Genomic DNA, 14,875 nt, shown 5'->3' with positions numbered 1-14,875 from the left:
CTAATTACAGAGAAACTGCAAAAGYACTTTCACTTCTTATGGATTTATTGCAAAGAAGAGATCACACAGTGCTGCTTATTGTACTGGTGTATTTTAATCTTTCATTATCTAACATCTACAAAAAAAAACTAATAAATTATACTTCCAATAAAACCATGGGATATGGAACTTGAGTAAACTGTCTTGTAAGATATGGTTTCTAAAAATATGGTTTGTATTTAATTAACTTTTTATAATAAAAAGTAGCTTACCTGGTAATTCAATTCAAACTACTCAACTAAAGAAGACAGTTCTACTCAGACGTGTGTTATTTTGAAAGATACCATGAAAAAGTTTTAAATAAATACAGAAAAATAAAGAAATCTGTTCCCTGCCTGGTCTTAGTTTTWAAAAAAAAGTTATTGTTCTGAAATACTCTAAAGTAATATTTGTATCTTCTAGATCTTCAGAGGATTTTTAATGCACTGTAAAGAAACTGGATTTAAAATCAAAATAGAAATATGAATGAAGGGATTATACATTTTCTTTGCTTTTTATCCCAAATTAGAAAGATAATTAGGTCAGTGAAAGTGTCAGAAAGTAGTAAAACTAAGTAACTGAAATCAGAGCTTTGTGATCTCAGCTATGATGAACTATTCCAGCGAGTACAGGCAAACCACACAGCTCTAACTCAGATGGGTAACACCAATACAATGGAGGTCTTATCCAGAACAGCAGCAGACTGGTCTTCTTTAATTTGTTGTTTTGTTTCTGGTCAAAAAATTTTCCCCTAAAACCCACACATTTCTCCTACAGAGTCCAAAACTTCCAAGGATTTCTACAGTGAGTCTGGACCTCTGGCCCTAGAACTCATTTCACTCCTCAGCCAAACCAGCCACTTTTGCCAGAAGAGAGAGAAACTGAACTGAAATGGCCTGAAATGACATCTTTATTCCCCAAGCCCTCCAGTCCAACATAAATTCAGATCTAGGGTTTTTTCAACACAGCTTTATATTGGATCTATATGGAAAGAACAATGACTTCAGCACATAGACAAAGGAAAAAAAACATAAAACTGGAAAGAATTCAACTAAATTTCACCTTGAAATTCAAGAAATGAGGATACCTCCCTCACATGTTCCTGTTCACAGCCAAGTTTTATGCAAGTATGTTCTTCCCTTCACATCAGTGCATTTTTGCTATGTCAGCCTAGACCTTTTTTATGTCTCTGGCACAGCAGACCTACTGATGCAGCAAGTTTTGCAACAAAGCAGATAAGATAGAATTTTCTACCCTGCCAATCTTGGGCACAGAAATGTGAAACATATTTCAAAACTCTAACCTGTACGTGGTATTGGGAACGTAGACATCCCTGGCAGGAAACTCCAGGATTTCTCTTGTAGGTCTAACTCTGCTGTCTGGRTAAAGTTTGACTTGCAGCAACTCTGGAGTTAGGCAGTAATGGGGATTCTCTGGAGCTGGAGATATATCTATCTTTAGTTGAGCTGTAAGAAGCAAATGGTTTTATTACAATAAACGGAAGATAAATATAAATCAACATGCATGTTCATTCAGRTTAATATCCTATATATTCATTTCACAAATAACAAATCCACATTAACTGTAATTTATCATTTGTTTATGAACAAGTAACATTGAATCAAACTGGCATCTAGGACTATGGCATAGCCAATAATAAAAAGCAACAGAAAAGATGAATCTGAACTTTAACAAGTCCCAAGTACTGTTCTCACAGGCAAATTGGGGAAATAATAGTCTAGCTAATACTACTATAAAGTGAATGCCCAACTAGCATTACAAACAACATTCAAAGTCTTGTCCAGAATCTCATCTATCAGACTGGAAGGATACATCAAGAGCTGCTGAGGGCTAACCTGCACCAAGATTACTGAATATTTCCCTAGCAAGTCAGATGACAGTATCAACAGTACGTTTAGTTTGTGGATATCACTGAGGCTGAAAAGGCTACAAAAATCTAGAGGACAGGATAGTTGCAGAAATGCTCTGAAGTGACTAAGATGAAATTCAAGAAAGAGCAAAGGACTTGGATTAAGAAGCCAAATATACAGATATAAAAAGGCAATGGTTGGAATGGATTAGTTCTGCAGGAAAGGGCTGAGGGACAACAGAGACAACAAGCCAACGTTCAAAAGAGAGCTGCAACCATTTTAGGATATATTAATTCAGTATCACATTTAAGATACTGAAAGCAAATTCCTCTGCTGTATTAGGCACAGATGATGTCTTAGAAGAAGTAGTATACCCAGTTTAGAGCAACATGCTTGAAGAAAAAAATGGACAGGTTAGGAGAACTCCAGCAGAGAATAACACAATCACAAGCAATGCCAAAATCAAAGCCTTTGAGGCAGGACTAAAAAACCTGAAATTGGTCACTCTAAAAAGCAGAGGCAAGTAAGAAGGAACCAATAACAGTATTCAAATATTTGAAAGGTTGTGGTAACTTCCCTGAGAGCATGACAGACCATAATCAGATTAATTTGCAATAAGATAATCCTGGAAAGTTTTCTTAATACCCAACCTCACTACAAGGGCAGCTGAAAGCTGGGAGAGATGATCTAAGGAAGTTGTAGATTTGCTGTCACCGGAGATTTTTAGGAACAAGTTATGTAAATATTGTCAGGAATAGCAGAGGTCAGGGACTGGTGATGTTTCAATGCTGGTGTGCCAGACTCTATTTTTCTCTCAAACAGAGATGTTGTCTGTTCCAATTAACCAAATGGGAATCAGGAGAGAGACCTTCTCTCAGCTGGGAGGTGATGTTTTACTCAAAGAACAGAGGCTCCTCAGCCCCTGCTGGGTATAGGGCTTCAAGATCTGCATCCTCTTCTCCCACAGATCCTGCTCCTGTTTGATGGGAGCTGCAGGTGTGCGCATACTAGTTAAAATCTGCCAAATGACATCTTTGGTGCTTGTGGTCTTAGCAGGGGTTGCTCTCGGTAACTTCTTAGGGTTTTTTTCAGCTGTCTCTAAGAACTGAATGGGAATTGAGAAGGACTAAACACACATTCTTAACAAATAAAACTAAAAAGACCTCATTCAATACCTGTAATAGGCCTCAATCTCCGTAACACTGATGATGGTCTTCTCATATCTGCAAGAAACTTGTACAAATCTTCATCACTCAGGCGATCACCCTCCTGTTGATTGTTGGGGAATAATGATTAAGTACACTACCCTTCAGGATAGTGAGACTATGAATAAACCATCTAATATTACATTCTCTTTTCTCTAATATCAAAATGTATCTCCCCAGTAGAAGAAGGTGTTAACATTAATATGCTAAATTATACTTAATTTCTCCATCTTTTTTTCCTTATAAATCATCATGACAGCAGCAGGAACTTTTTACTGAAAACCCTTTTCCTCTTCATCAATATTATCTTTTTCAAAACTGAGAATAGTTGTTAAAAGATTTCTCCCATATATCCAATTTTCAGTAGGTATAATAGTTTTGGGGGTGGGGGGAGTCATTCAGATGGTGTTTCCTCCTTCCTTCTCCCCGGCCTTTTCTTTGGTATGAGTCTAAAAGATTTTTGCTTTTTAGGAGCAGCGCTAAGAAAAGTTGAGAACTGGAAGGAGTTGTGTTGCCAGTTTTCCTTGTGCTACTTTCTAACAGCACAGAGCTTCCTTAATTTTAATCTTGGAAATATTATAGAAAAATGTTACTCTGGCCACCCTCTAACTGTCCAAAAGCAGAAGATATCTGGTAATAATGGTAAAAGAAAGCACAGTAGTGCTGTGAGTAAAAAAGAAGCAAATGGAAGGAAAAAAAACTGGAGAGTATTCAGTTAATTTTATTCAGTGGGAGAAATCACAAAAAACAGACCTTATTCAGCTTTCAATACACAGAAACCAAATCCTCATATTCTTAATGATCAAAACTTGGTCCCCAAAATACCAACTATCTTGTTGTATACCATTAAATCTCTGTTATATACAAAAGTGGCATTTAACTAATAATTTTTCCTTAACCAAATGTGACATTAAGCAAAACTTGGCAAACATAAATGAACTGAAATCATACAGTACCTGTTTAAAGAAGTTTGTCACTGTCAAAGTAGCCGGTCTAAAACTAGTCAGATTGCACGCTTCATCCCCACTAGTGGTTCTTTCTAATGAACGCCTCCCAACAATACTGGAATTCCGTCTCTCCGACCAAGACCCTTTACGTTCTTTTAAAAAAAGGGGGGAGGGGGTAAAAAAAAAAAAAAAAAAAAGAAAGAAAGAAAAAAAAAAGGGGGGGAAACAATTGTTCACGAGTCTACATTTGTTCCAAGCAGGATTTTTTTTTTTTTTTTATACACAAGAAGATAACTGCTACATTTGGAAATTATGCAATAAGCGTGATAGAAGAGGTGGTTATGCTAAGACAATCACACTCCTGAGGCATCAGGAAGCTATGAAGCACAGCTGACTACTACTGCTCCTCTCATAGCAACCTCATCCCAGTGCCTTACTGCTATTATGAAAGTCTTTATTGTGTGGAGATTTATGTATTTCTCTTGCTCTGAAAGATGATGAAGTTGGCAGTTTAGGGGATGCTGAAGAGCAGTTTCACATGAGCTGTGTGGTTCACAAAGATTAATCCACTCCTTTGGAAAAATGTTCATCAGCCTGTAACACTCTCTCAGTCTTAGCAGCTTGGTTTTAAATAATATAACAGATGGTTTGCTTGTAAAATCCTTGAAAGATAAATCCATTTGTTATCATGGATTTTTCTGTTTTATTTCAACCATGACCCAAGACTATCAGAAGGCCTAGGGCAGAGGGAAAAAAAAGCAATAAAAGGAGTAATGGCAGATACAGGATATGAAAAGCTCCTACAGAACTCTTCTGTCTAACATGCTCTAGGTGACCCTGCTTGAGTAAGGGGGTTGGACTAGATGATCTCCAGAGGTCCCTTCCAACATCAACCATTCTGTGATTCTGTAACTTCAGCAGACCCTAGATTGGGTCTGCATTCCCTCATGCAGATGCCAGATACTGTACCTCCTGTGCCAACTTCTACTTCTGTGGAATCTCTTTCCAGACTTCCAGCGCTGCTCACAATGTTCATTAAATGAATGGCTGTCCAGGCAAAAGGCATTCGATACTTGCCTAGTCTTTGGCAAAACTGTTCTGCCTGGCATTTCAGCTTTTCCAACTTTTCCTTATTCTGTAAGCAAATCATTAAACACAGCAGATTAAAGTAAGAGGAATAGAAATAAAAGCTTCCTTTCACAAAAATCTTTTGGATACTTTTCATGCACTAAGTAATAACAGCATCTTTTTTAACTTACAATCTTGTAACAACGATTTTGCGCTTCAATAGCACCTTCTAGAGGATTCCCAAGTGTTACGCAAACAGACTTCAGCTTCACAAAACTGCCACCAGGCTGATAAGAACCAGATGTAGAATATCCTGACAGTCAAAGCAGCTGACTTCATGCTCTTAAGCTTCCTGGAATAGCCTGTTAAATCCCAGCGAGTTCATCTGACCCACTGCCCTTTCAAAAAAATGAATTATACTTCATGAAGTCTGAAAAAGCCTTTCTTACTGTGATTTAAGACCATCGGAGGAGCTATTGCATGGAGTTGTAGGGGAAGGAGAAAACATTTCCCAGGTACATAGTATCAAATTCTTTTTACTGAGAAAAAGGGAATAGGAAGGAATTTATCCATGATTCAATGTTTGAAATAGCAAGGTTTTGTTTCAGAAATGTCCACGTGTACACACCAGGCCTATTTAGGGACTTAAATAGCAACAGAGAGCGTTCTGTTCCTCACATTCTTCTAGTTCAGGATATGCTTACACACCATGCTGGGAAGGAAACTTTGCATAATCACCTTTTCACCTACATTCCCAAGCATCCTGCAGAGCCATTTCCAAAATTTCATCTAGGCATATTGTCACCACACCCATCACAGGAAATGTAATTCTTTACTTCTGCTATCTCAATGCCTCGAGTGAAAGATATTCGTTTTTCATACTGTGGTTCAGTGTATTGTGATGCACTGATACAGAGATAGATAAAGAATATTAATTTCTACAGATAAAACTACATTAGAACTTTAGGAAGGCAAAAGTTTGAGTTTAACTGGAATTAACAAACGAACATCCCAGCCCGTTTGAAAAAAGCATTATGGAGAGTCTGTTTATCAGAAAAAGGGTGGGCAACTCTGTTTTCTACTGCATCCAGACCTTATTACTACCTTTTAACTTTCATTTGGCTCATTCCAATTGCACAGGAAATTAGCAACTATTTCCAAAGCTCATAAACACTGTTCTACATTCTACATAACCAAGATTTCATTTTTAAGCTAATTTCTTGCACATCTTAGAAACCAAACTTGTATAACAACATACTGAGCTCAATTAGAGATTTCTCCTTCTAAGTGTTAGTTATTACAATAATAAAATTGGAGATTTGCCATTTTATAACCACTGCTGATTTGGAGAAAGCACTTCAGAAAAACAAATAGTAGCCCATGGAAGGAAACATCAAAAAAAAGGCCACAGTATAGTTGCCACTGAATTCTGCAGGTACTACCAGCATTCCTGCTTGCTCCTGAACCTACCCAACTACCAAGCAGCACCTAACTACAGAGGATGCAGGGAAAAGGACAGCATTCTTCCGTGCAGCAAAACCTCTGTTTTTAATCCTCAGCAAGGGCTTCCACAGCAAGGAGACTGGCTGTATTTCAATGTGTGAGGGAAAGAAAGATTCAGTCAAATTGGGCAAGGTCCATAGCATCCACTGCTCTTTAGAACTCCATGCCTAAACTACTGAAAGTCAAGAATTAAAGGGACATGGTTAATTAAAAACCAAATCACTAACATGTAAAATTTTAAATCTACCCTTRCTACATATAATAAGAGACAAAGGGTTCTCTGCTCTATGGGCTGTTTTGCAATATTACCAAGTGATATGATCAAGGATASCTTTTTCCTGCTCCTTAGTATGGTCCTTCTTTATAAATTTAGGAAAAAGGAAAAAAATAGGAGAAAACRGGAAAAAAAGAGAAAAGAAAATACACCACATTTCAAAATCAGACCTGATGGTGAATCTCCTGTTAAGGTATTTCATCTGTTTTGTAACTCTTCCAGAATGTGGCAGAGGCACTGTGACAGAGTAAAGCCGTAGATGCAATGGACAAATTGAAAATTTACTGCAAATACACATCAAAGGTTGCTTTGAATTGACCCAGCTGTAAGTGCACTGCTGATCCTTTGGGACAGGGAATTCCAGATGACTGAGCTTGATGCTAACAACACATCTCCCTTGGCAGCTATAAAAACTGATAACCTTTAACTACTTCACCCTGATAAGGCATCAAGATTCAAAGGTCTTTGACTCCTCTTAGGCCTTTAGAACATGACTAGATGTTTAATTAAAAATGGACCCATTTTAACAGGAACAATATCAATGGTGGTAAAGCATAAAGTGAAAGAAAATAAAGTGAATGTGTATAATATGTCAGCAACAAAATGCCTTAACACACTCATGGCCAAATCTAATCAGAGTATCTGCAAATTCTTACCTTTGCTGCATCAGATTCTTTAAAAATCATATAAGGCTCTGCACACTCCCCAATATCTCCCTGCTGTAATACTTTTTCCAGCTGAGAATGGAAAATGAAACAATATGAGGCAATGTGTCTAGTAGAGATTGTTAAATTAAACAAATAGTAGGCAGCAAAAAACTTCTTYCAAAAGAGCTGAAGCTTGATTTTCCTTTGTAAGTCAGAGGACAAACTGCATTCATGTTGTTAGAGTCATTAACCCAAATCTTCAGCTATAACTGCATGGTAAGTGTAAAGTATAGGTGCAAAGGAAACGTATACCACTTTACTTTGGTGTATAATGTTCCAGAGTCACTTTTGGCACATGCTTAAGGGCTTAAAGAGAGCTTATGCTAATGGTCTTCAGCACCATCATTTTCAGAATTCTGTTCTGATTACTGTTCTGTACCAATTACTGTACGCCCACTCAGCTGGGTTCAGCAAAAGGAAACACTATTTTAAAACAGTCTATTTTCAAATCAAATAATGGAAATTAATTTAAAAGATCTAATAGTTGAACAGTAGGTGCTTGCTTCCAAAGTCTCAGTGGAAGTCAAGAAACTGCTGAGCATCCATCTTTTGATGGAAATAACCTACAYATCACATACATAAAGACTGTTTTCTTCAAATTAAATTATCTATTTGGTTCAGTTGAATAACTGATAAATTAACCAGGTATTACACATGCAAGAAACTTCACTTTTATGCAAAGATTGAAATAGAAAATTAAACTAACAAAGAATAACAGCAGCTAGTTTTAAAATCCTGGATAGCATGCAGATAAGATTTAATCTGGTCAATTCATTAACTGTAAATACAAGTTGCTAATAAATCAGCTGATTTTCAGACCAAAATTCCATCCACCTTTCATTTTGTATCAGTACAGTTTAAAATCACTTTTATATAACCAAAAATTTAAAATGTGTACGAGTAACTTCAATCCAATTTGACAAATACAAAAAGGAAATGTATTACATACGTAGTATTTAGTAAATAAGAAGTGTGTTCTGTTGCATTAGCTAAAATGAAATTTAAAAATTAAGAATTCATGTTTAAAATACATATTCACAGTATAATATATGTAGGTATAGTTTAACATGCTTGTAGGCAAATAGAATTAATTTCATTGTAGAGACTACCAGTTACAATATGTTGTAACAATTACCAACAAATTATCCAGTTTACTTTAGGCTGAAAACTAGCATACAAAATACTAAACAACATTAAAATCAAYGTATATTTGATGAAAATCAGCTTGATTTAACTCAAATTTCTCCTCTTAGTTAAATCATGCCTGAATTAGTGATTGAATTTCTTTTAAACATCATTTTAAACAAGTACCCTAAGTTTGTGTTGTACCATCACAAAGGAAAATCCCTACCAAAGAGCTTAAGTCTAAAAAATTAGTGATACAAAGCCCAGGAAAAAGCTATAAAGTTATATGCCAACAAAAAAGTGAAAATGCAACTAAGGGATCAAAACTTACTTATTTTGTATTACTGAAAATTACTGGTGCATCATCTATTTAGACCAGACTTAGAATACTTTTTCCCCACAGTAATGTTTTTGTAAGGAACTCACGCTTTACTTCTGAAGGCCAATTAAGTATTTTCAACAATATCTGTACTTGGAAATCTGACTCACAACGAATATTTAGGCATCTAAATACACAGATGGATACCTGCAGTCTCCTTMTTAGATTAGATCTCACCCATTTAGMGTTTTTAATTCTTAAAGACACTTTAAAATCTGGCTGAAGTTTGTAAACCGTTTTTAAAATCAGCTTCAGATCAACATATATTTTTATATAAATTACCCAGAGATATCTATCATCTTAAGATGTCATCACACAGTTTTCCTCTGAAAACTGAATACAACACCAAGGTCAGACTCTAGAAAGTTGTTAAAAACCAAGCAAACTATTGTGTTCTTTTTTCAGTTTTTCAACAATAACATAGAAAACCTCCACTAAACTGTTTGTTACAAAGAAACTTAACGTACCAAGCGAGAACATTTAAATTGAAATAAATTCTGTGGTTCTGATGTTTGAATGTTTGAGAATAGAATTCAGCTCTTCGTGCTTAAACACCAGGTCGGCTAGTCATCCACACTTGGCTTTAATTTATTTTAAATTAACAAGAATATTCAATAATAATTCACATTTCTCCAGTATTTCTTACCTTTATTACCAGAAAGACATCTTGAGAGGGATAAGTGATGGAAAAGATGGCGGATCTGGCCAGTGTGGATATAGCAGCAGGAGGTACATGTGGACGAAGCATTCCTTTCATTTGTTCAGAGTTTAAATCAAAGTAGAAATTTTCTGAAATCTAAGGAAGAAGTTGGGCAGCTTCAAACATTAGCTATGTTTTCTGGTTTTGATAAACTCTTCAGAAATAAAACAGACAATTTCAAAACACAAGCAAAAACCCAGTAACAATGCATCCTTTCAAATTTATGCATAAAAAGAAAAAAAAAAAAGAGGAAGGGAATTTTCATTAAAAGAAAATGCAGGACAGTGGAGAAGAGAAAGGAAATTAAAAAAAGAAATGGGGCTAAACAATACACACTTATAAAGTTTCCTCCACCTTCTGGTAGTACCAGTCACATTACTAGGAATTATAATTGCTATCTGAATTGAAAATATCAAAATACTCAAATAGAAGATCACCTTTAAGATCATTTGCAAAAAAAGGTTAAAAAAAAAAAAAACTTGAAGGAGAATGAGTTTTCTATGCTGAAACACCAAATTCTCAACTATATGAAGGTTTCAAAGCTGAAACGAATATGAGTGGTTATCAACACCAGAGGTCACTAAAGAACTGACTACACAAGAAAAAAAAATGGAGTAATGAGATGATAAAATTGGCTTATGAAATGTGATTTAAATATTAAACAAAGTTCACATAATATTCCACATACTCTCATCTACATAACTTAGAACTCAATGCATTAGATTCAAGTCTTAAAGAGATAAATGTCAAAAAGCATATTTTTAACATTTTTCTCTCTGCTGCTGCTAGTATCTTGAATTAAGAAAACTAAAAGACTCTTCAAATATTAAATACAGAACATAAATAGAGAAATTAATGTATTTTGCTTTTCCTTTAACTTAGATTCTGAAAAGATTGCTTGGTTTTGCTTTGATTTTAAGAAAGTATGACTTTCTTGTGCATTAACAAAAAGTTACTTGGATGCATACCATGACAGGCCAGTGCTCAATCACAAAAGAAAAAAGTCTTAAAAATCTAAATTAAAAGTTTGTTATTAAAGTTAAGTTCTCTCTGAGGGAGAGATTTTTGAAGCTAAGAATGGACAATATAAATAATCTGATTTCAGGTGCTCACAAAATAATTAATATTTTTAGAAAATTAGTTATGCTTCAGCTGAGGAGAACCAAGCAGGAGAACACATGGGAATGTTTATGAAACATCAGTGATGCTTTCACGTTGGCTCAAGCCAGCAGAGCCATGAAATGTTTTTATCACTCTTCCAACCACTAATATGCCACAAGTCCTCATACAGGATTGTTTTCAGAATTAATCCCACCACACACCCTATTTTTTTTTAATATAGGTTTGTAATGCTTGCATGGAAATGTCACCACACTGAGAATCACCTACCTTTTTCTTTTCTTTAACATCATACAAAGCCAAACTTGCGAAAATGGGCTCAATTTCTATTTCAAATCTAGAAAGAAAGAAACATATGAATCAGTAGACTTCCATTTTGTAAAAAAAAAAAAAAAAATTACAGAAAAAAAATTCCCTTCTGGATAAGGAGATGCCTGACCACTGTTAAGCTGAGATATCATGAATAGTTGAGCTAACCTAAGGATTTACTCCTGCTGAAAAGGGAGAATAAAGGGAAGCAAACTATTCATCTTAGCTTAATAGACTTAGCTCCTCTAAGAGGAAACAATAACTACTTTAAGATGATGTCCTATGTGCTAATTTACAATGCTGATCTGTTGATATGGCTAAATTGTTCCTCTCAGCACTGCTGACCATGAAGTTCCTTTCTCTGGATAGTCAGGGATAGAGGGATAGTTATTCTGGATTTTTTTTTCTTTTGGTCMGATAAAGCCAGTATCTCAGAAACTGTCCAAGAAAGGTATCACTTTTTCAAAGTAACATTTATCAGGGAAGTTTTAATGTAACTCAAGACATCACATAGTTCAATGGATATTTATCCCAGAGAGTCTTGAAAAACAGGCCTTTTAGTCAGTGTCACTGGATCTCTGGCCTAATAACTAGTATTTATGCCACCTGAAACAGTTACAAAAGAAAATAACCTAACAGAGCTAAGCTTATGTTTAGTTGTGTTTTCACCTTCAAAACCTGCCCCTAAACCACACTGAGCACAAACTGAAACCCCTTTCTCCTATCTGAACAGCCTCCTCAAGAAACTAATGTCTAACCCATGGTGGGATCTCCCACTACGTAGGACACACGCGTAACCCTGAGCTTTTCAGTCTAGAACTATTCCCATCAGTAGGGAGAGCAATATGCAGGAGAACAGGTATTTTTTCTAGGTTTGCAACATAGATTAAATGAATTTGACAAAGACCCTGCTTAGGTCATCTAAGCACTGCAGTAGCCTTTCTAATTTACCCACATTTCTCCCCAGATTGAAAAATCCCTGGGGAAGAGACTACATATTTCTGCTTGTGCCATTAAGATTGCCCAATCTTCCATGCTATTAAAATTATAAATACAGTTTCAGAGAATATTGTGGTACGCATACAAACACATAATTGGGTTGATTTGCTATAAATTTACAGATAGCAAGGGATGCCCAAGTAGCAGAAATCATTAATTTCTAGCATTTAACTTATTTATGCTAAAGATACCATTCTTTGGAGAAGAAGCTCAACTGCTACTGCATATTATGTTGTTCCAGTTCATAAAAGACTGCAAAATCCATTCATCTCTATGGCTATATTAGGTCCTGGATTACTCTACCAGCAGGAGATATGTCCCACACATATATCTCAGTTATGAGCTGCAATGTAGTCTAACTGGAGCTCTCTAATAAGAAGGGTTGACCTAACTGAGGACACAGAAGATGAATACAGCAGTGTGGAAAATCAGTTTTGTACTTTATTTCTCCAAGGGAATAACAGTAAAATTTTACCTTGTGTTATTAGAGAAGAGTTATAGGCAATGAACCAGCTGCAGGTAACCCTACATTCAGGAGCTCCACTTCATTAAACTTGTTTAACAGGTTTCTATTCCTTCAGTTAATGCTTGCTAAGTATATAAAGTCTTCACTCTTAAAGGGACACAGTCAAGGTTGTTGAGCCTAAACTTTGGCAAACCTTCAGCTATCTTAGTTGTAAAGTATTGTCTTATGTTAGTCTTATGTTTTAAGGCTTAAAAATTTTTATTCTTCGCCCTCCACCTCCCTCACCTTAAACATCCTTGTTCCAGAGCCAGACTGACCAACTGCAGCACCCTGTACAAATACAATAAAGCCTGCGTGCTAGTAATATGGGGGAGTTACAGCTACAGACTAGCTGAAAATGAATACACAGAAAAGCAAAGGAAGATGAACACTTTCTATATAACGTCAGTATAAAGAAAAGTTTTCTCAAAGAGAAAACTATCTGATGCAAGTTGCATCAGTAACTCTGTACTCCATAATTTATCCTTTGTAGAACTAACTCTAAGCCCACGACCAATCAAATTTGCATTCTTTAAAATGAAAGAGCAGTAAACAAAGCAGTAAAGTTATTCCAGATGCATGTGGATATAATAACAGATTTAAACTCTCTTTTCCATAATGCAGTTGTCTGTTAGAGTGATACTCACTTAAGAGACAAACATTTCACCAGGAGTCTCTGGCCGAAATGTTCTTTGGGTACTTCAGGGACACTAAGTCGTTCTATAGGCTCCTCCTGAAATTTGTCACGCAACAGTAATTTAAAACACATGATATTTCCACAAACCACTAACACCATTAGGAAGCAAATTCATGTATCACTTTTTTTTTTTCCCTACTACGACACTAGCACCAATTTAATCCAAGACTTAACAATGTGTTGCATTCACCTGTAACTATAAATGTGCTAAATTAAATCCCTTTAATTTTATCTACATTACAGAGGATTGAATAACTGTAAAGGAAAACAAGTCTTCAGAAAATAGTATCTATAGCAAGAGAACATGCTGAACAGCTTGTGACTGGCAAATTTGCTGAAGTTCTCAAGGAAATTAAACATAGATGATGTTAACTCCTTTAAGTACATGGCAGATTGACAAATTTCACATTCTCTCTATCCCCCACTTTTTTTAATCCCACCCATATATATACAAAAATACCTCATCTGGTGCTGGGTGTAGTGCAAAAAGCTCCTTATGCCTACTGGACTTCCTCTGATCTTCATTGTGGTGGTCAATCTCTTCATTCGGGGTTCGGTCTAGTAGGTTTGGAAGAAGGGCATCTGGAAGGGAGTTCTTCAGATCAAAAATACTGCAAGCCCAGCTGCCCCGGGGAGTATCGTCAATTGACATTGAACGCCGTTTAAGGTCATCCTGAGATTCAACAAATTAAAAGCAACTTAAAATGGGAAAGCGACTGCACTTTTAAAATATGGCTATAAATTAGGTTTTATGTAGCAAGGTTTTAAAGGCACATTACTTGTTCATCCTGGTAACTGTTGCCATCTGGAGCTTCATCAGACTCAAAAATCTGCTTGGGGAGCCCCTTYTGCCTCTCCTTCTGTTTGTCTAAGGTGTTGGGATTAAATCCTGTTCCCAGTTTGTGATATCTGAAAACAAAATATTTAAAATGCATTTTAGCATCCTTTTTGACCCCCACCCCCAGAGGCAGAAATACAGAACAAAGCAAGTCTTATCAGCATGGTCCATCTTAAAGCATGAACTGTTCTCTGCAATGTATTTCCAGTCAGTCTCCACTGTACCTGTGTAATAGTCCAAAAACCAGTATCCCAGAACTGCAGTGTGACTTTGTTCAACTTTAAAGTAATGCTGAGTGATGTTAAAAGAAGCGTTATCAAGGCCCAACTGAGGTAGTCATAAAATATGACAACTGTGATGCAAGCTTAAAAGGGGCCAAAAATATAGGGATAGAAGGCCAATGGGTTTCACTGGAGTAAGAATGAAGTAGTGGCAGAAAACACTATCTTAAAAACCACAGTGCCAATTTCTGGTCTGACTGCATGAACTGCTGAGCACCTTTGGAAAATACTGACTGCCCAATCTCAACTAAAAATTTCCCAGAGCACCTTAATATGCTGAARGACTAGGGCCTTCAGAGCATTCCAGGGCTTAAGAGTGCTTGCTAGTAA

General features: G+C 36.1%; 1 protein-coding gene across 9 annotated transcripts in view; it reads right to left on the bottom strand.

The window, feature by feature from the left end:
- DOCK7 (dedicator of cytokinesis 7) overlaps positions 1 to 14,875 on the bottom strand; it is a 109,130-nt gene that overhangs the window by 66,672 nt on the left and 27,583 nt on the right. For all 9 annotated transcript variants that reach the window (XM_085306067.1, XM_085306068.1, XM_085306069.1 and 6 more), the window contains exons 5-14: positions 14,206 to 14,335; positions 13,887 to 14,099; positions 13,377 to 13,462; positions 11,187 to 11,253; positions 9,744 to 9,893; positions 7,543 to 7,623; positions 5,011 to 5,176; positions 4,051 to 4,193; positions 3,065 to 3,158; positions 1,322 to 1,484 (exon numbers count right to left, since the gene is read on the bottom strand). In XM_085306067.1, coding sequence (XP_085162193.1) covers positions 1,322 to 1,484; positions 3,065 to 3,158; positions 4,051 to 4,193; positions 5,011 to 5,176; positions 7,543 to 7,623; positions 9,744 to 9,893; positions 11,187 to 11,253; positions 13,377 to 13,462; positions 13,887 to 14,099; positions 14,206 to 14,335 — 1,293 coding nt within the window. The remainder of the gene's footprint in view (positions 1 to 1,321; positions 1,485 to 3,064; positions 3,159 to 4,050; positions 4,194 to 5,010; positions 5,177 to 7,542; positions 7,624 to 9,743; positions 9,894 to 11,186; positions 11,254 to 13,376; positions 13,463 to 13,886; positions 14,100 to 14,205; positions 14,336 to 14,875) is intronic.

The sequence above is a fragment of the Rhea americana genome, unplaced genomic scaffold, assembly GCF_003343005.1.
Source record: "Rhea americana isolate MKP2758 unplaced genomic scaffold, rheAme1 scaffold_230, whole genome shotgun sequence".
Taxonomy (NCBI): Eukaryota; Metazoa; Chordata; class Aves; order Rheiformes; family Rheidae; genus Rhea; species Rhea americana.
This window is presented reverse-complemented; position numbering and strand designations above follow the sequence as displayed.